The sequence below is a fragment of the Phyllostomus discolor genome, chromosome 2 (assembly GCF_004126475.2).
Source record: "Phyllostomus discolor isolate MPI-MPIP mPhyDis1 chromosome 2, mPhyDis1.pri.v3, whole genome shotgun sequence".
Taxonomy (NCBI): domain Eukaryota; kingdom Metazoa; phylum Chordata; class Mammalia; order Chiroptera; family Phyllostomidae; genus Phyllostomus; species Phyllostomus discolor.
In genome coordinates this window covers 61,421,943-61,444,290 of record NC_040904.2, presented here as the reverse complement: position 1 = coordinate 61,444,290, position 22,348 = coordinate 61,421,943, and the positions used below count along the sequence as shown (strand labels likewise).

The 22,348-nt window shown below is 38.0% G+C and overlaps 1 protein-coding gene across 1 annotated transcript in view; it reads right to left on the bottom strand.

Moving 5' to 3' along the window:
* MED12L (mediator complex subunit 12L) overlaps positions 1-22,348 on the bottom strand; it is a 317,972-nt gene that overhangs the window by 23,463 nt on the left and 272,161 nt on the right. The window contains 4 exon segments of the mRNA XM_036017911.1: positions 1,091-1,180; positions 14,548-14,759; positions 18,394-18,550; positions 20,357-20,719. Of these exon segments, the coding sequence (XP_035873804.1) occupies positions 1,091-1,180; positions 14,548-14,759; positions 18,394-18,550; positions 20,357-20,719 (822 nt within the window).

Here is a 22,348-nt window from a genome sequence, read left to right as displayed (position 1 = left end):
GTAGCGCCTTCCAGCACTGTACCCCTCACTTGAACACTTAACTTTCCCTTGTGGTATTAACATAACGTGACTGTTTCTCTAAATCTTGACAACCAATGTAAATGAAAAACCTGAGGTTCTGCTAGATCACTACCTACACTTTATAGAATAGAATGCTGATTAGAGTAGAAGAGGACCACTGTTCGAACCCTGACAGCACCACATCTTCAGGCAGTGCAGCGGCTCTGACTTGGAAGACAGAGTAACGCACAGTGGACTTGCACAGGCTGTGTAAACAGAGCCAGGCGGTAGGGCTCAGTGCCCGTGAAGGCTGGTCTCACCCTGCTTTCTGTTGTGGACACAGCATGAATTGTTAGCCACAACTTTCAGTCTTGCCAACATCCCTACTCCTGATTATGGGAGGGATAGGATAAAAGTATAAGGATGCTGAACAAACAAAATTATTAGAAAAAAGGAGCTCCAGAGGTTTACATTATAAACCTCTGATTATAATGGTGGCAAGGCCACCATTTGTTGAGGAACTGCTGTGTATCTGGTGCAGCATGGTGTCGTTCTACGGGTTGTCACAGGCTAGAGATGGTCTTCAATACTCACAACGTCCCCCTCTGTTCTACTGAGATGGGAACCAAGACTCACGGTAACTTGTGCAATGTCACACAGCTAGTAAGTTGTCAAGAATTTGGCCAAGGGTCTGATTCCAAGGCCAATTATCTTGTTACTGTGCCATATTCCTCTTTGAAGCTATCTTTGACTATGACAAATTCAATCATGAATTACATCATTATATATTATAACACAGTACTTTGGGACTGCTAAGTATTTCAATACCTATGATCATCATTAATAGAGGTTTGGATTTACTTGTTTCTAATTCAGGAATTTCCTAAAATGTTGTGTGTTTTTTAATCCTGAGACTCATTCAACAATCATTGATCATGTTTTTTTTTTTGAAATGTCAATTAAAATCTATATCCTGAAAGAGTAACTAAGTACTAGACCCCATTAGGGAGTAGACACATTATTTACTTTGTTTCCCACTTCAAACAGAGATTAAAAATCCCAGCAGCACCTATGAGGCGAACGTGGGTACCTGTGCTTGCTGCAGCCCTGGATACTGCGGGAGCTGTGGGGAGGGCCGTGCCTGGGCAGCAAAGAGAGCAGCCTGGTCCCCCGGCTGGCCCTGGAAAACAAAGCCGAGGAACTCTTGATCATAACAGCAAGGACTGGATCTGAGCTCCCAGTTAATGACCCCAATGACCCTGACACCAAATGTCACTATGTGAATACAGAACTTACATGTTTCTAATCTGCATTCAATTTGATTTCTCATCAATTTGCTACATGTGTAGAGGCTGCTAAACTTACTATGCCTTTCAAAGAAGACTACAGAAGTCCCCAACAACAGAGTACTGACATAAATGCAAGCCGTAATAATCACTGGTTTGCTCACTGGAGAGGCTCTGAGACAGTGTTCGTGTACACTCCAGGATACAGGTGCCCCTTAGAGTAAACGTCGAGAGTCCCTAATTGTGAAATCTGAAACCACAGAGTCCACCACCATCCTATGCCCATAAAGGAAAGAGCATATACGAATGCCATATACAAACTTCATACTTTTCAATAAAGTGTCTTTATAGTGACCTAAAATATGTCTACTTAGCCATGTATTCAATGGATGAACTTGGTATCTCCCATGACTTTAATAATCAAAATATAATCGATTAAAATTTATTAATAGCAAATACAATTCTAACCAACTACAATATAAAATAAAACCAATTACCATCTGTTCTACAACCTTAATTTAATATTTTGGCCTTAGGAAAAGAAATATACTCTTAAAAGCAGTATGTGGTTTATGTTTAGCATCAGAAGCTCCTTCATGGAAGTTTGCAGTAATAACCAGAGGGTGAGTCTAGCTTCTGCCCATCCCTATGTTTTTTTAGGACCTGCCAGTTTAAAAGAGTGGGGTTTATCCTAGCATATTTTACTGTTGTTTTACATAATAGATGTCCTCATTATTTAAAGTGCTTACATGTTCTTGGAAACCAGGATAGTTATTTCTGACAGACAGAAAGATAAACATTTAGCTTAAGATTTACTAAACATCTATTATATGCCAGGGACTGGGCTGCTGCTTCTTATTCCCATTTTCTGACAGGAACTCCGCAGGGAGGGAGCATCATCCCCATTTTGTTCAGTGAGGAAACGCTAGGCTCAAAGAGCTTAAGCAGCTCTCAGCGAGTTCATGCAACTGCACCTGGCTGAGTGAGCCGCTATGTGAAATCAGGTGAGTCTGACTCCAAAGTCTAGGGGTCTGTCCATTATGACAAGATGCTTCTACATACCATATTAAGGATCAATATATTTAAAACCCCATTTGGTGCTTATTATTTAGGGGCATATGCCCTCTTAAGCTCACTCTAATGAATAACCAAATGGAGACTCTCTATGAAGACATTAAAAATATTGAAATAAAATGTATACATCAGACAATAAAGCTCTTTCTCTGATCCCTCCATAAAATCAATTGGGGCATTTAAGAATTTCAGCCTCTCTTAGGGTGACTACCTATGCATTCACAAAGCAAATATCGATTTCTGAGAGTATCTACCATGGAATCTATATGTAACAGCTTCAACAAGAATCTCACTTTTGAAAACAGGGTACCATAAAGATACCCCCATCTTTAGCTGATTAATCTAAGTGCAATTATTCCTCCATTTGACTGTGTCTAGGAAAAACTGCCCCAAACCCCAGTACGAGAACCTGTGCCATGGCAGTGTGGCCACAGGGAGGCTACAACTACTGCCCAAGTACCCAAATGGCATTTGATTTTCCAAACACTATGACAAGGAGTCATTAAATCAACCAGATATTTAAATGCCATTCCTAAAATCAGTGCTTCCTGACAGCATCGCATGAGGTCCCTGAAGCATACTGTTGTGCTTCTTTGTGGAGACAAATATGTGTATATTATCACTTGGATAGAAATGAAGAAGAATGAGTCATTTATATGTGAGTTAGAATCTTGAGATCCATACGTCGTCTACAAGACCCAAGCTGCACTTGGGCTTGAAGGGAAACGAGACCCAAGTGCGACAGCAGTACGCTGATTCGTGCAGCAGACCTTTCTGACTCTTTACTCCTCTCTGCTTGTTGAAAAACATATGAAACAAACTATGACTTACATGTGGGGGAAAACTAGAATACTAATAAGTATCTGAGTTACTGGGCTGCACTTTTATTGATAAATAATGGTTGACATTGTGGAGATTAAAAAATATGAATTAAAAACTATGCTACATTAAAAACCACATTCAAGGAAAAAGCAATATAACTTCAAAGGAAGGAGAAAAGGATCAAAATTTCATTTTTTGCACTCTAAATTCATGCATTCTCAGTCAACCATTTCTGTCTAAGGATTAACTATCTGTGATCATTTTGGGTTCCCTCCCACTACCTACTTCCGTACAGTAATAATTCCGATAAGCAACATCCTCCCTGAGGAAATCACAAACACCCAAGTTGGCTAGTGCTATCCAAGTGCTCTTTGAGTAGCTTCATTATTGTATGTTACCCTGAATTACTTTGAAAAAATACCCCAGACTCTTCTACTAAACTGAAATGGCCTCGTACTGTTCTCTGGCTTTTCCCAGAATAATGCCAGGAACAAATCATTTCAATTTGTATAAATATTTCAACTTGTTGGGGGAAGAACAAGTAAAAAACGTTCTTTAGTAACTTGAAATATTTTACAAATACTCAACAAGGATCACAGTGTGAGTATAAGCATAAAAACTACAGATTAGGATTTAGTAAAAGGTTGATAATATTGGTGGGGATGGCTTTACTGATTTAATCAAGAAGGGATGAATCATGCAAACTAAGACAGGCCAGGACAACAGGTGTCAAGTGGGACCATGCCTTGCAAATTGGGACACACAGTGACACCTCAGTTATACATAATTCATTTGTCTGTTATTTTTGGAAAACCTTCAAAGTTTTATTTTATTTACTCTTAAGCAAACATAAGTTAGTTTACCAAGTGCTTTCCAATTGTCCCACATTTTTATAACTATCTTTTTTTTTTTGAAGAAAACTCATTTTTTACTTTAATTTGGAGCATCTATGATTCTAATGATTTTTTCTTGCTACCTGCATAAATATCCATAGACTGGCTCGATTTCCCCTCCTTTATTCTGTTTAACTGAAACAAGCAGAGGCAACATTAACTTCACGTCTTTATGGGTGCAAAGGACAGTTTAGGAGGCCATTCTGACAAAACATGTGTGCCCAGCCAGGTGCACATGACTTTGAGCACATCATGGAGAGAGACGACACACACGTTTGTGCCCTGCCCCCGTGCTCCGGCACCCCACTAACACGTGCTGAATGAGCCACAGCCAACTGGGAGATTCCAAAAATTATACAGACCCACCCTACATTGCTGCCTGAGGTAAATCCCTACACATCATCTCTCTCATTTGCTTTTATGTACTTTGCTTTGTGCTTGCCTCTATGTAAGAAATATAAATCCATTACATTTTCAAAAATTTCCACTTTCTAAAAACTTCTAAAAGAGGCCATGCTGTTCAATGCTGATGCATTTTCCTGGCCTTTATAAAATCAGACAAAATAAGTGTCTAAGCTCAAAGAGATGTTGACTCAAAGGCCTTTTTTATAATTTGAAGTTAATGCATCTAGTAAGTTAAAATTTTTGAAAAATCAACCCCAAACAAGATTTCCATTCTTCTGAGTCCTGTTCTCTTCATTAGCAATCACTCCCTCAGTCAGCTGAGCAAGCTGAGTGAAGATCTCTTTCTAAAGGAGCATTAGTTGTATATCCAACTAGCAGACAGTGGGTATTATAATCAGCAACATTTCAGGGTCAGGCATTTTCTACACACTCTACTCATTAGTGATGATTTTTTTCAAATCTGTATTTAGTAAATTTTCAATAGTGTCTAAGGGTAGCAAGTAAGCAGGTAAATTTTACCTAAAAAAACAGATTTTGTGACTCTTTCTGAAAGATTTAGGAATCTGATTTAGGAATAATAATCAAAGTCACCCCGTGAAAACCAGTGGGTAATGTTTTATGAGTCATCTTAGCAAAAAGGGTTTTATTTGTGGTATCATCTTGGCAGGTGCAGAGCAGTGCTGCTCAAGGCTAAACACATGGCATGAGCCGGAAACGGTCTTCACACCATACCAGTGTACTCTGATTTCAAACAAGAGAGAAAACTCTAATTGCGAGAGATCCTGTTGACCAGTTATGTTTGATTCGCATAAAGCTTTCGTATCAGGTATTGATTGGTTGAGAATCTGTTAACAGTAAGATTAACTGCTGGAACAAATGGATTCATTCCAAAATAAACACTTACAATATATTCTATTACCATGTCCATAAATAATCAACAATGATTAGTCGAATGTATACATTCATTAAATTTCTAATAATGGAGAATACTGAAGGAAAATAACAATGGTGAAAAGCAAAGATATACATATATACACCTATTAATCTGAATATGAAAATTATAGAAACTTTTGACTTTAAATACTCGACAAAATATTTTGTCTATATTTTAAAATCAATGATTTACACAAATTGTTTTCTATCTGAATTACATTATCATCTGAACAATAAATTATAAACTTCCTCCAAAATAGTTTTAAATTTGATAATGTATAATTCAAGTTTGAAATAAATAAAAACCTCACCTCCTCTCTATACAACACAAAGTGTCAAAAAATTGATAGGAAAAAAAATGATTTTCGGAAAAGTCTCTGAACTTTCCTTTGCAGAAATAACTCGAAGAAATTGCCTATATAACAAGTATTTAATAACATAAATATTTTCAAAGCTTGAATATGCAGTTAAGGATATTTTCACCAACATACAGAAAATGTTACCCATTAAATTGGCAGTGAAACAAGTTGACTTACATTCACATCTGAGATGTGTGCTCTTTTTTATTCTAATGCTTCTTGGGTTTATGTTGTAAGTTGGCTACCTGATACAGAAACCTATAAGTAATTTAATGCAAAACATGCATTCTTAGCTAGCCCAGGCAAAGCAGGAGAGGTGAAGTCTATGACATGCATGCACAAGATCTATGGTTGAAAAGACATATTCTCCATACCGGAAAGAAAACTGAAATGATGTGTTCTGTTGAGAATTTTGGAATAGGCAGTAAGTGGGATGTGATGAGAAGGGTATGTTTCATAACCACGGTTTTCATTATCTTGCACTGGTCTATGAGTCAGCATGCCATGCGTTCCTCCACTAACGATGTGAGTTACCACAGAGAGAAGCAAAAGCTCGGGAATAGACGGGTTCAGAACTGGAACTGAGATGAAGGTGCGCACACTGGTCTATGCTCCCAAGCCCAGGCCATGAACGTCCATTGGTTTCTATTACCATACACATGTGTGATGAAAATCATGGGGCAATCAAAGGGAAAAGCTTTCAGAAATAAATGTCATTAAACTGAACATGGTCAATGCATTCATGGATTTGTGTTATAGTCTCAAACATAAAACAAGTGAGTAACAGTGAGATGAAGATTATAATTATTACCAGCTATAGAAGAACAACCCGCTTCTCATTTTGATGTTCAGAGTAATGCTATAAAAGCTTACTTAAAAAAAAAAAAAAAGAAAGAAAAAGGAATGACGGCAGGGGTGTTACCATTATGTTGTCAAAGTCTTCCAGAAGGGAGACAGCAGAGTTACAGAAGTCCTACAGAAAGGGGACAGCAAGAAAACGGCAGACAATACAGATGAGAATTTTTTTAGCCTAATGATGTGGGTAGCCAAAATACATATGAAATCGTTCATTTCAAAAACAATGTTTCAGTGAGTCAAGATTTGAAAACCCAGGCCCTATAGAGGTTTTATTCATTTACATGCCAAACAGTACCACCATAGTCTTGGACACTGGAAAACAATATGGTAAGATTCCTACAATGGAACAGCACAACCTGGAGGTTAAACGGTGATGGAAAAAAGGCAGAGGAGAGGTCACTCACAGACACTTCCCGCAGCGCAGGGGTGCGGGCTCCCCAGTGAGCAACGGGGAGCTGGCATCCCTCTGGGCCTGCACCAGTGGGATAGCTCAGGCCATCTGGGCAATGTCACACTAGATGGACATTAAGTGAACAAGTCTGCAGGACATATGTTACTGGAGGATGTAATTAGGTAGGTATGGCCCCAGTAAATGAAAATAAAAGCAGAGCATCGGTTAACTGGACATTCAATCAATCAAAAACAGACAACAAATATTTACAGTGCCACCAGTGTTTACACACTGACAGGGGATCTGACTTAGAAAAACAGAAATAATGTTCGGGGGAATTTCCTATTCCTCATGTAAATAATTCTCTTGTTTAATCATTTTTACAAACAGATTCTAAATGGCATTTTGTCTGAGATACTAAAATTTTTCTACTCACTGAGCTTTAGAGATAGAAATGAGGCACAGGATTCTCCACCCTAACAGAAAATGTATTTTACTACACTAAGAACTAGAAATTATAGGAGGAATTTCCCAAGCAAATAGTATCTGTTCTCACCACTTGAGGTGCAGGCATATGATTCACTGCATCTGTGCATTTGCTCTAAATCCAACAACCACCTGTGTTTTGGTGATCTGTTCTCTCCCCTCTCTACCCCAATCTGCTCCCCTCTGATCTTCCAAAGATCAAGCTGTGCACACCATCATCTAGATCATTCTAGTTGCCTATTGACAACTTCAACAAATGCAATGAGCACCTTCCTTAGCATTCAAATACATAGAGAAACACCACCTAATAAGTAATAAGCAAAGCACCCACTTCTCTGGACATGGTTTCCACCCATGGAGCAAAATAAAGGAGTTTAGGACATACTGACTGTTCAGTGGTTTTTGTCCTCTTACATTCACACTTTGTCACTGAGATGTTTATAAATTACACCCTCTGAGTAAATGCACTAAAGATAATTGTCAAAACTCAAAATTTGTTTCAACAAGACTATTTTGCCTACCTTTATCAAATAAAAATCAAATTATTTTGAAATATGCTCAAATTATACAATTAGGGAAATTATAAAGGGAAAACTGAATAGTTAGTATAATAATAAGAATGCTTAAACTCTCAGGTATTTAGGAAATGCAAGTTAAAATGTCATGATACAATACCATTTCACCTGCTCTGAATGAGAACATTAATGCCTGACTACATCAAGGGCAGGTGAGGACGTGGAGAAAGGAAAACACTCCTGACACGAATCACTCTCACTTTAGAAATCAAATCAGCATTTCCACTTCCAAGTACAAACCCTGGAACACTCCAAATGCAGAGAAGAAATGTACAAAAGAGTTTACTGTAACATTGTGAACAATTAGAAAAATTGGAAGTAACCTCAATGATCTCCAGCAGGAGACTGGGTGCTATTATTCACAATGGAATAGCGCCCAGCCAGAACAAATGAATAAAAAACTAAGCGTAACAAAGTTAATGAAATTAAAAACTGGTCAAAATACAAAAGTTGCAAAACAATACAATAACACATGTGTGAGATATTATAGAGTTCAAAATATGAAAGTAAGAACATTAAGAAAGAAAAGCATTAAATTCATGGTTACCACTTTATAGGAAAGAACGGAAATGAGAGCAGGCAAGGGGCCTTATACATCTCTAATGATTTATTTTTAAAAATGATTTAGAGCAAATATGGCAAAACATTTTGAATAAAACTAGGTGGTAAGTACATTAGTGTTTCCCATATGATTTTCTATTATTATCTGCATGTTTGAAACACCACTACAGAGTAAAGGAAGAAAACAGATGTTCAAGGTGATACCAAATCCAAAAAGCTCAGTTAATCATCTTAAACTGGCTTCACCAATCCAAGAGGCATGTTTTTAGGAGTGGCAGATTCACTTTTGCCATGAAGTTAACATCTCTGGGAGCCTCCGACTCAGCCATTACTGCTCTTTCATTAAGTGACCCAAGGCCTTTATTTGGATACAAGATAGTGGCACCTGCTCCACAGGCGATAAATTCGTGTTCTCACTAACAACCACTACATACAACTGGGCACATCATTTCTGTCTGCTGCCAGTAATCTTCCTCTCTAATGTCATGAAAATCCTTCCAATTTACTATCTGTAGCCTGTAACCAATTGCTTCCTTTCAAATTTTTCTCCATCAATTTAAGCTAAATATATCTTTTTCTATCTTTCTTTGAACTCATACTGTCTGGCATTGATTATTACACAAAATGATTTTGTGCACTGAAAGGGAGAAATCATGGTAAAGTGATACCATACATCAAGGCATGAAATTAAGTCCTTTTTCCTGTGTGAAAAAGCTCATTTCCCAGAAGATGGATATACTAGAGGTGGGGAAGGGAGTTCTTCTGTTAGAAAAAAAATACTGGATATAAAAAAGATGACTGGAAAACAAGTTAAGCAGCATTGTGCATTGTTATTACCACCATTCTATATTTTATGATAGTTCTCATAGGCTATATAGAAAAAATACAGTGAACTTCCTAATTCTGAAATTGGAACGAGTCCCTCTGAAGTTTGTATCACAGAATTTAGACAGTGAAAACACACTGGTCTATGAAACCAAAATGGCTATTAGGAAAACTAAGCCCTGGCTGGCATAGCTCAGTGGATTGAGTGTGGGCTGCGAACCAAAGTGTCGCAGGTTCGATTCCCAGTCAGGGTACATGCCTGGGTTGCAGGCCATGACCCCCAGCAACTGCACATTGATGTTTCTCTTTCTCTCTCTTTCTCCCTGCCTTCCCTCTCTAAAAATAAACAAATAAAATCTTAAAGAAAAAAAAAAGGAAAACTAAACAACATTCCTTTTTATTGGTCTCTTTTACTGGTGACCACTGAGGGATAATTAATGCAATTAGACAAATAAAGCCTTTAATGTGCTTTTATTCTCTTTTAATTCTTAACAGATTTAAGAAAATAAACATTTTTATGGGATAGGATTTTTTTCTGAAATAATACAACCATAAAATAACTCTAATAAAACAGTGATAATAACTATGGCAGTTAACATTTTCTGAGCACTTACCACGAGCCAGCCACTGTTCTAAGGGCTGTCAAATACATTAAATAATTCATTTCACGAGAACCCTATTGCACTGGCTCCATTTAATAGGTGAGACTCTGAGGCACAGAAAGATAACAGTCACTACAGCAAGTCCCACTTTAATACAAGACACACAGAAAGGAATGAAGAATAATGGGATGAAGACTGTAACTAAGAAGAATGAAAACAAGTTTTCTTGCTAACACATCTTTGTGCATGTTGATATACACTAAAGCTATAAGAAAATATACTTGATTATCTAACAACCATTACACCAAATAACTTGATTAAAAATAGCCTACAATATCTAATATTACTATTTTATAGACACTACACCAATGTCTTAATACATTCCTAAGAAAATATAAGATGGTCTGTAACAGAGAATTCCATGACCAACTGAAACTTATATTCAGTTTCTGCAGCAGAACTAGAGTTATTTTATAATGGTATTCTGAATTTCATCGTGCACCATCTAAGACTAGATGCTTTCTACATACATCAATGTGTTTCCTTGGATGGGAAGAGACGAAGGTGAAGGCTGCTAGGAAGCTCTCAGCTTTGGGAAACAGACACTCCAAATATGAACCCACTCAATACACACCCCATAGATTTCTACCTTGTGTTCAGTAAGTGAAAAGATAATACGAAATATTTTAAACCCAAATGCAGCCCTGGCTGGCGTAGCTCAGTGGATTGAGCTCGGGCTGCGAACCAAAGTGCCGCAGGTTCAATTCCCAGCCAGGGCACATGCCAGGGTTGCAGGCCACAGCTCCCAGCAACTGCACATTGCTGTTTCTCTCTCACTCTCTTTCTCCCTCCCTTCCCTCTCTAAAAAGAAATAAATAAATCTTTAAAAAAAAAAAAAAGACCCAAATGCCTGATCTTGTAAGAAGAGGGTGGTGACCAAGGGATTCACAGACAAGTGGCCTGGGAAGCAGTCATATCCATGGCCTGGAGAAAGTTGTCAATGTTTAAAAGCATCTGTTAAAATTCAAAGGTCAGTCTTCAAGGTTAAGATAAATGGAAATTCTCCAACACATTAGTTACATCTAAGAAAATGAATTTCAGTACTTAGAAAATTGCTAGGATAAGAAGAAAAATGACAATATCATTTTCCCTATAAGCCAATAATTGAAAGGAAAAAAAACCCATAAATGTTCTTATGTAGCTAGAGAGAATCACATCATGTGTAGACATTTAATCTGAGAAAATGTTCCTGCCAAAATTAGTATCATTTCCTATTATGAAAAATATAATGTCTGTATTTATTAGAACTAATAGAAGCTAGAATCATATCATAAACAACTTATCAGTATCAGTTATCTTCCATTTAATTCTGTTTTTACTCTAGGTTTTTAAGGATTAGCACAAGAATTTTTTTCAGCCACAGAAAAAAATGTATTTAGCTAGATTCAGGTGTATTAGTAGTTTGTACATGACCTAGTAGGACATACCCTCCCCCATGTGCAGGGCAGATGCTACAAACAAATCTCATTTACTCTGTGCAGCACCACTTGACCAGATGATGGCACCACACATGCAATTCTCATCCTTATATTATTTTCCTCAATTATCTAGCACTTTAAGAATGATGATTGAGAAAAAAATGTATTTGCTTCTGAGAGCCCTTTATAGACTCTAAAGTGAGTTTCAATGGTTAAAAAAATAACATGAGGGGAGGGGAAAGGAGTATTGTACAAGCAGTATTATGAAGCTGAAGTTTTACTACTTGAAGAAGGAATTCCTGATTTCTGAAAAGGAGAAAAAAAAGAGGAAAGAAAGAAAAAATCAGAAATTCCAACACTGTGACAGAGTTGGTACAAAAGAATGAGTTAGAAAAGAATGAACCAGTTCATTCCTTCTAGTACAGGCAGCATAACTGCAGGTGGTGGGAAAGGATGGAGTCAGGTGTTGTAGGTGGTTGGAGGAAAGTGGGATTAATGGGGTCCTCCAGGTATGTTTTAGGTCATAAGCCTGCCTTCTCCAAATATGCAAGATATCTTTGATTACATGCACATTATTCTATTGTTCCTCTTTTAAAAAAACAGTTGCCTTTGGGGAAATTGCTTGCCATGGGGAAGTAACCTTTTTAGGAAGGTGTGTTTCTCAGTGAGCTTTTCCCTGACACTAGGAACTACTTAGGTCAACTGAAAACTGAAGTTAGCAGTAATAGTTTGAAATTGGTCAGTCAATAAAGCAAATTATACCTTGTGATAAAAAGGCAGACATGAAAGACTACATAAAATTACTGGAAGACAAATTTTACTTAGGCTTAAATTACTTTAAAAGGGAGCTAGTGGGATGGTTACTCAACTTCTAGTAAAATTTCAATTCACCGTATTTTTGGACCATAAGACGCACCTAGGTTTTAGAGGAGGAAAACAGGAAAAAAAAATTGAAGCAAACAAATGTGGTAAAATATTTAATAACTTAAATAACATTTCACCAATGTAAAAGTAAAGCTGCATTCGGACTGTAAGACACACCCCCCACGTTCCCCCCAAATTTGGAAGGAGATGCATCTTATAGTCCGAAAAATATGGTATCTTGATAAAAAAATGAAACAATCATCCCTAAGAAAAGCAAAAATTCCGCTGAGGTTTTAAATGGCTCTAAACTTTCTGATTATTTAAGCAACATCAAATCATTGTAAATATTTTAATCAAATCTTCATCCTTTCTGTGTAAGAAGCAACTTAGGCAATTAGCTGCCATTTTCCCTGCCTCTCTTGTGTCACCAGAGGGCAGGGAGATACAAGCTGTAGTGACTGCTGTCCGCATTCACATGCAGTTCAACTAGTTTCCTCTTTCCTCCCTTTCTAATACAGGTAAGAAAGGAAGCACTTTTAAGAATGCATAACTAAAACTAACCCTTGTATCCCCACCACTCCAAATCACCAGGTGGACGGAACACAGACGTACTGTAAGTTACACAGTGGAGATATCCATGGAAAGTTATGCAAAATACAAAGAATATTCTTTAAAATACAAAGAATATTTTAACTGGAATTTCTTGCTAATTTGAAAGTTTTGTGGTTTTTCTTAGAGCAGGATACACCTGAAGATTGGCTGCTTCCTTTGATGATCATAGAAATGCCTAGCTCATGGGACTGTGGTGAGATCTAAGGTAACTAATACATTTATAAGTATTTGGGAGTATGTTGGCAAATAGTAAGTGCTCCACCAGTGGTCACTGTTTATAAATATTATAGTTATTATTACTATCATCAATAGTGCAATTTCAAGAAAAATTAAACAATACACAAAATTATATAGAAACTAGAAAAAAGAAGTCACAATCTCCCCTCTATGTTTATTTTAATGTTTGCATAGAATCGTGGGTTTCACGAGTCTATACCAAGTTTTATGTGACTTCTACCATTATTTTGTTAAAATCATTTTCATTTAGCCCTGGCTGGAGTAGCTCAGTGGATTGAGCACGGGCTGCGAACCAAAGAATCACAGGTTTAATTCCTAGTCAGGGCACATGCCTAGGTTGCAGGTCACGGCCCCCAGCAACCACACATTGATGTTTTTCTGTTTCTCTATCTATCTATCTATCTATCTATCTATCTCTATCTCTCTCTCTCTCTCTCCCCCCCTTCCCTCTCTAAAAATAAATAAATAAAAATCTTTAAAAAATTTTCTTAAAAAAATCATTTTCATCTAAAAAGTTAAAGGTAATGGATTACAGGGCATAAAAACAGAAATAATGTAAGTCAAGAATTAATCTAAAGATATACTCTGCTGACAGTTATTTGTAATGTACTCTATGTCTGCTATACAACTTATTAAGTATGCAATAAAAACACAGCCTGCCCCAGGTGCTGTAGGAAAAAAAACCTAACATCAGGGCTCCTGAGACACAACGTCAAAGTAGTGAATTGAATAAGAATACATGAAAGAGCAAGCTAAAGGAGTACAGAATGTGACAACAATTAAAATACTGGATGAGTGCTCAGAGAAGGTCACCTCAAGGATGAAAGTCTTGCTGCTTCTAACTCACAGGTGGCAAACACAAGGCCCGTGGGCCAAATGTGGCCCAGCCGAGCTCTCACTTAACTGTTAGTTAAGGAGTAGTTACATTTATACAGTCCTAAAATTACATTCAGCCCTTTGAAGGCAGCTGTGAGGCTGATGTGGCCCCCAGTAAAAATGAGTTTGACACCCCTGTAAATCTAACTGATCAGAAAGTCATTAGCTTTCCTTTCTATTTTAAGGCATACTTTAAATGAACCTAAGATATTTTGGGTTCTTATTTGATCAATGACAACAGTAGAATGGAGGAGAAAAAGTGTTTATCAACCTGTATAAGACAGCTTTTCCTGCAGTCCCCCAGGTAGCCAGGCATACAAATGCAGGAAGAAGATGCCTCACCCTCACATGCATTCCTGGCTAGAGGACACCATGGAGTGTGGGGGACGCCACTGTGGATCTGGACGAACCTGTGGGAATGGCCGGGCCTGGGCCTGCCTGAGGAGCCGCTGCTGCTGCTGCTGCTGCAAAGCCTTCATCTGCATCAGCTGCTGCTGCGATGGGAGCGCGTGCAGGGAGGGTGGCTGCATCATGGCACCCGAGCGCCGCTGCAGCATGTTTGAGAGAGCTTGCTTGGTGTTGCTGGGGACAAAGGAGCCTGCAGGGTCCAGTCTGGAGCCACCTGTAAAACCAACCAGAAGGAAGGGCTTTCAATACATTAATGCAGCAGGTCTTCCTTATTTTATCAAAACACAGAAACCTCACCTTCTAAGGCCTCACTTATGAAGCAAGATAGAAAATAAGGCACTGCCCCACCCCTATACAAGAACTGCATAATTTCTAAAGCATGGGAGGGTGATGTGGGAGTGAATTATACTATAGGAATGGCCTCATGCTTCACGGAGGGCCCGCTTGAACTGGTAAAGTGAAATGCCTGAAGCAAAGATATCGGCATACTTTCAGAATCATGTGGGTTTCAAATGATGGAAGGTCAGCCCTAAGGGACACAGATCATACTTGCAGAAAATGTATTGCCTTTGTGGTGTATTTTGCCAAGTGTCCTAAGCCAGGCAGAGAAACCCTTCCTTAATTTTAAACAAATTTGAAGCTCATGGAATTTAAGCTTCTTTTTAAAAACGATTTTATGTATTTATTTTTAGAGGGGAAGGGAGGGAGAAAGAGAGGGAGAGAAATGTCAATGTGTGGTTGCCTCTTGTACACCCCCTACTGGGGACCTGGCTTGCAACCCAGGCATGTGCCTTGACTGGGAATTGAACTGGCAATCCTTTGGTTCACAGGCCAGCACTCAATTCACAGAGCCACACCAACCAAGGCAGGAATTTAATCTTTTTCACCATGAAAAATGGAAGTGCCTATCTTATAGTACAGAGGCATGAAAATACTTTAAAAACCTGAAATGCTTGGAAACTTAAAAATACCTTGATTGTAAATGTAAAACACATCTTTTTTGAAGGCTAGAAATAAAATAAATAAGAAATGTTGATTATAGTGATGCTAAGAAACCAAGGAAAATCCTTAACAGTTTGCATATGCAATGTGTCAAATGTCTTTAAGAGTTCAAAGAGGAAAAAACATTCAACATTTGCCGACTTCAAAGTAGGTGCCAATCCTCCATTTGCTACATAGTCTACATTCTTTAATGCATGCAAATAAGAAAACATATATAAATACCTTACAAAAGATGTTTTATCTTTTTAAAGGAAGTTATATGATAGAAACAAACATTTTAAAGCTGTTTACCTGAAAAACCCACATTCTTTTAAATACTCAGCACCACAATCAGCAATATGATTTACAAAGTAATTGAGAAGTATTTGAAGATCATTTGGGAAAAAATGGGAAGTCTATATGAGCAACATATGGCAAGGCTGAAGCAAAAATGAGAACTAATACATAAAAACTTAATTGACTCATTTTAAAATTAAGGACCATTCTTTTTAAAGATTAGACTATGGTCTACGTTCTTTTATTTTTTTTCTAACTTCTCTGTAATTTTTTAACTCCAAATCAATTAAAAAAATAAAATATAAAAAATATGGTCAAAGCCTCTGTATATGCCTACCTAATTATTTTCCTCCCCTTCTCCTACCATATGCTGTTCTGAAGTTGCTGTTTATTATTCCCACACATTCCCTTATAAATTTACTGTACGGGTGTGTGTAAACAAGAAAGAGAGACTGGTAAAGGAGTGTGTGTGTGTATATACAGGGACACTGTTTTGCATTTTAACTTCCGTATTTTGCTGTGTATAATGCGCACCCACATTTCTGTGCACATTATACATAGGATTATTATGCCCATTATTATACCCCTGGTATGTAATCATTATACCCATGTATAATGCACATCCTTATTTTTCCCTCAAGAATGTGGACATAAAAGTACATATTATACATGGCAAAATAGGGTATATATAAATGGAAGCATGTTGTATATACTCTTCCTCAATTTCATAAGATTCATATTTTTATGAAAATCTGTTATTTGACACATACAACCCTCATAAGTAGTTGTTTTTTTCAATTTTTTTTCTTACTTGTTATCATACCCAGGACTAACCCGATACCCAAGCCCCCCAACTTACAAATACTTCCTATAGCACTCTAGGGTGAAAGGGTAAGTGCCTTCATAAAGTACTTAGCCTTCAGTTCACAGATAGTCCTTGTACTTGATTCTATTATCTACAAAGTTGAAAATGACAGAAAGTTCACAGGATCTTGGCATTAAAGAGAAAGCCCAAAGAAGGGACTATCATGTATTATTTTCCACATTTATCAAGTCTAGTTTGTTCTCTGTAGTCTGCGTTTATTCACTCAACAACCTACTTTTAAGAGCCTACTTACACACTGCTGTAAGTTCTGGGGACACTATAGCAAACAGAATGTAAAAACACCTATACTCAAAGAGGATAACACTCCAGGGCAGGCTGATAAGTAAATATATAGCATATAAGCAAGTGCTGCTACTGTGGAGAAAGAGAAAGGCAGCGAGGGGAAGGGAGTGCAGGGTGGTCAGTAGAAGCCTCACTGAGGAAGGGGTGTCTGAGCAAACCCAAGGGAGGCAGGCAGGGAGCTGTGGAGACGTCCGAGGGAGAGCGCTCTGGGCACGGGATCACCAGCAGCAGGGGCACAGCCCTAAAGCGAACATGCATTTGGATCATTTACCTGACATGTCTGCTGTGTCAGGCTATCTTCTGTGTGCTACATTTTAAAAATTTACTTTAAATTACACACACACACACGTGTATGTGTGTATAATATACACTTCAAAAAAGAAGAAGCATTTTACCCATCTTGTTTACTGCATACCCTAATACCCAATATTATTGTTGATATGAATAACTGAATTGCCCACCCTAGGAAGGTATATGACAGCATATCCATTTTATAGATGATTAAGCTGTAAAATGATCAGGCACACAGAAATGAAGAGTTGGCTGAGATTATACAGCAGGAAAATAGAAGAACCAGATTATAAAATAGAACTGCAAATACCCAGTCCAGCTCTCAAAACTACCAATTTGTAGGACAAAACATGGATTTTCCACTTTTTTCTAAAACAAGAATATTTTCTTCCCTAGGCTTCAAAATGTCACACTCAACTTACAATAAAAAAATTACTATACCACAGAACATAATAAATAAAAATATATATTAGAATGGCACATCCTAACAAAATACAGACAGATCTCAAAATAATCTACTTTTCTAAAGTAGGCAAACTTTATTTTAGAAAGAATATTAAATCCTTTCCTAATTACAAGCTCTTTTTGTTTAGAAAAATCTTCATTCCAGATGTAAAACTACTTGAGCTTGAATCAAAGCAATACTAAAGTAAGGATATGGTAGTTTTCCTTGCTGATAACATCTCAATCATTTGCTGAACCAAATTTCTGAAATCCTTCATAGCACAAGTAATTTAAAATTCAAAACATAAGAAAATAATTTAAAAACGTTGTGTAATACTGTCGAATCTTTAAAATGCTGGTAAGAACTATATCTGATAAAAATGTACACAAATTTCACAACATAAAACTTTGAACAACTTTATATCTTACAGCTTAAGACTTTCATTAGTGGCTAATGTCCTCATAGCACTGGATAAAAATTCCACAATCAGCACACAAACTCATAACTAAAACTTCATTTTAGGAGGAAAAAATGTTGAATGGAAAGAATTGCAGAAATGTCAGCTGAGCACTGGGCCACTGAAACTTCAAGAGCAAGGAAAACTGCACGTGAGGAGGCCAAGCTCTTTCTCATCCCCAGTGACCTGACTGCGCTCTCGTCACATACCTGGAGTGAGAGACTGGTTCTGGAGGAAGAAGCCAGGCTGCTGGGGCTGCCCCATGAGGTTGTAGCCCCACAAGGTAGACTGTGGATGGTGTATCATCTGGGAGGAAATGGGCGAGTAATTAGGAGGCACTCGGTATATGTTGCTCTGTGGGTACTCCTTCAACATAAAGTTAAAACAAAAAGTTACTTAACTCCACACAGCACACAGATAATGAATGCAAAGTCTTCGTATCGCATTGTTAGAGGTAACTCCTATTGCAGTAGGTAAGGCTATTTTTATAAAGGGGGGCAGAGAAGGCAGGAGTCTCCATATATTCTCTGCAAAACACTCATTTAAATTAAAGCTTTTCCTTGATTAAAATGTACTTGATTACAGTGGAGGAAGATGGGAAAAAAGTCTTTTCTAAACTTTGTTTTTAATACACTAAAAGCACATTTAAAATATCAGTATGGACCACCGACCACAGCTGAAAGAACATCTTTAGTTGCAAAGTCTCCCAATTGTTTTCTCTTAGAAGGCCTTGCTGATATGGGGTCTGGATTGGATTCACGCCGAAGGCCCACAGTACTTCAGAACCAGCCGGCCTAGACAGTATCTTATTCCAATGTTCAAGACAGCACTCTGTAGGAGCAGACTTCACCCCTGTCCTGCAAACACAACCGTCTCCCTCCTACCCTATGCCTCCATCTCAGGGCTTCCTCTTCCTTACAGGAGCCGAAAGTCTCTAAGGATCACAACTGCATGTCTCAATTCCCCTGCCATCCCTCCTTCTCTAGTCTAGCTCTAAAGGATGAAGGAAAAATAAATGTCAGGAAACTAAAGCCTGTACTATATCCCATTGGGAAGAGGCAGCCTCAGGAGTAGTATGGGAGGCGGAGACGTGACCAAGACTCACTTGGGGAATGAGGTGAGTTTTAGGTCTTTTGCATCTGAAAAGAACAGAAGTCCATCCATGTGGCTGGACAGGCCAGGAGGCCCAGATTTCGGGGTGTGGCAGTCTGGACCTTATTAAGCATCCCTTTCAAGACAAAGGAATACTGGTAGGAAGACTATATGAAAAGATGGCACTGACATTCAGGTGACATCTGAAAGTGATGGTGATCTTTTCCAGAATAATATTAATCACCAAGCTATCAGAGAGAAAAGTATGTGTGGGCTTGGACATAGATGAACAACAACACTAAGTAATCATAATTTCTAAACACTAAATTGCTAATATTTTTTCTACTGCACAGCAAAAACACCCTTGAATTTCATAGGAAAATGTCTTGAATCAGCTCTCAAGTATTTTCAGGCGAGGTTAAAAGGAAATATACTTTATACATTGATTCTGTAAGTTCTGTAAAATTATTTCTAAATTGTCATCTTATAGATTTCTGGGTTTTTTTCCAAGAATATGTTGCTGTAGGTAGGGAAGGCTAGTAGGTAAACAAGAAGTGAAACAGTATTAGATTATATTTACCTTTTATAAAGTAGCAAAATATGGGAAATAAGTAGACTATACAGGAGAGTAAGGTGGAATGGTAAACTGTGAAATCTCAGAAACATCCTATTCAATATATTAGACGAAGACTTATTAAGAGAAAGGCAAAAAGTTTTTTTTTATTTTAATATACTACAGATACCAATTGTCCAAAATACAGTAACTATTTTAGACATGGCTTATAATAAAAAATATAAAGAGGATGAAATTTTAAAAGTCTGAAAAAGTCAAGTTCTAAATTTGAGAAATATTAAATATTACTCACAATGGAAGCCCAAAATTAAATAGTTATGAAACATGGAGGAAGAAAAATCAAGAGCTATAATCCTGATTCTGGTAATTATGACACCTCATTAGGATAATTCTTACAAAAAGGCTTCTACTACTTTTAGCAATGTTGCTAGGAATATGATTTGGACACTAGTAAATCTTCTACCAGATGCTCACGAGCCAAAGGTCCCTCTACTTCCCGTACTTACATCAACTCTTGAGCTTGATTTTGTCTTGCGCTTCCTTCCCTTTGTTTTCTTCTCCTCATCTGTTGCGGTTTTTCCCTGATCTGACAGCTCAGCTGATTTCCTCTCTGGTTCCTGAGAGATGGGCGATGTGGGCTCTTCCTCTTCCTCCTCAGGAGGCAGGGGCAGCGGCTCGAGGTAGTAACTCCGGGGTTTAGGCATGGGGTGTGTGTGATACAGAAGGAGGTGATGCTGCTCCTCATACTTGATCACCTTCCGGTCCATTCGGACAGTCCCGAACCAGGCCCAGGACAGAGGCGCTGGGTTCTTCTGACCCTCAAACAAATCCCATGGGGACACCTTCTGCTTTGTGGAGACCTGGAGACCCTGTGGTAAAATAACAGTCTATGACCATGCGTTCATATCTTTTCCTGACCAGAGGCCAAACTATCTGAGGACATGGACTCAGAGAGCATGTTGACTGGTGTGGGCCTTAAGAACTTTAGCGCACAGCAGACACACTAACTGGTGAGTCCAGGGGTACACAGTTACGTTGCTACAGGTCAGTGATTAGAATCCACACCTTAAAATTCAGTTCTATGATTCTTCATACCACGGAGGCTCTGTTCAAGCTGTAACACTAGATAGTCCAACGTATTCTACTGTAAAATGGCTTTTTTTCATTTAGTATTTTTTTAGCAAAAAATAATATCTAAGAAATGCTGCAAAGTTGATCTTACTGTACTAAATTATAATCAGTAATAAACCCTTTAGGATAAGACATTTAGTGCTTTTAGGATAAAACAAAACTTAACAGTCAAGTTACATTCAGCCTCTACCTGGGCTCAAATAAACTTCAATGGAAACACGTATGGACTTGACCCAATATGGGCACCTTTCATGTACTTAATAGGCCAGTCTCTGAAGAGTTAAGTCATTATTACAGAATTAACTTGTACCAACAGGCAGAAATAGTCCTTCAACTCAAGCTTCTTTCGACTGAATTCAGAGGAGAAAATGTTATTCTGTTTATACAAATAAACAGTTTATTTTTACCATGAATTGGTGATGCCCCACAGTACCTACCCTGGCATAGCAATTTGAAAATACTCTTCTTCAATATGACCCTGAAAATAACTACTCAGGCATTCCAGAAAATATGAGTGTTCCTGTTCTTATGCACACATGTTCTTCTGTGAGTGGCTTCACCCAAAACCAAGGCTCAGTCCCATCTGCATGCTTCCTAAAATGTCCAGAGATTAGACTTCTTTTCTGGGTGCCAAGACCACATCCCCAAATGTCTTCTAAATGTTTCACCACTTGAGAGCCCACTGGCACTGCAAACACAACTTGCTCATGATTTTTCTGTCCACAAATGCATTGGTACACCTAAGTACTAAAGGTACTTTGAACTATGGCAGCAGTGCATTTGCCTTTGAGCCATAGTTTTCCACATCTCTGAATAAACTCCTGTACCACATTTTCTCCTGTCTCCCAGCTAACTCTACCTGTACCACATTTTCTCCTGTCTCCCAGCTAACTCTACCTGTACCACATTTCCCCCTATCTCCCAGCTAACTCTACTTGTACCACATTTCCCCCTATCTCCCAGCTAACTCTAAAGCCTTCAAAAATGACCCAGGTGTCAGTTTTCCTGGGGATACTGCTCCAATTCCCAACCTCTCATCTGACTGTGATGGCTCCTTCTCAGGGTCCCCTAACACTCTGCAACTTGGCACACAAATCTCACTGAATTGTAATTGTCCATCTACCTCTAGAGGGTAGGAGGAGCACTGTCTTTCATATCTGTAATTCTGGAAACCTGTTGTTGCTCATGTTCATTGAAAGAGTCATGGACTATTCTCGTATTATAGAAAATGCTGCTTAATATTTTATATAAATTCACTTAAATTCAAGTACAGTTTTAAATGAAGATCTTGAAAGATTTGACTTATTTTACAATAATACCAATAACCATTGTGCTTTAATGATAAGAATATGCTTTTAAAATCAGGA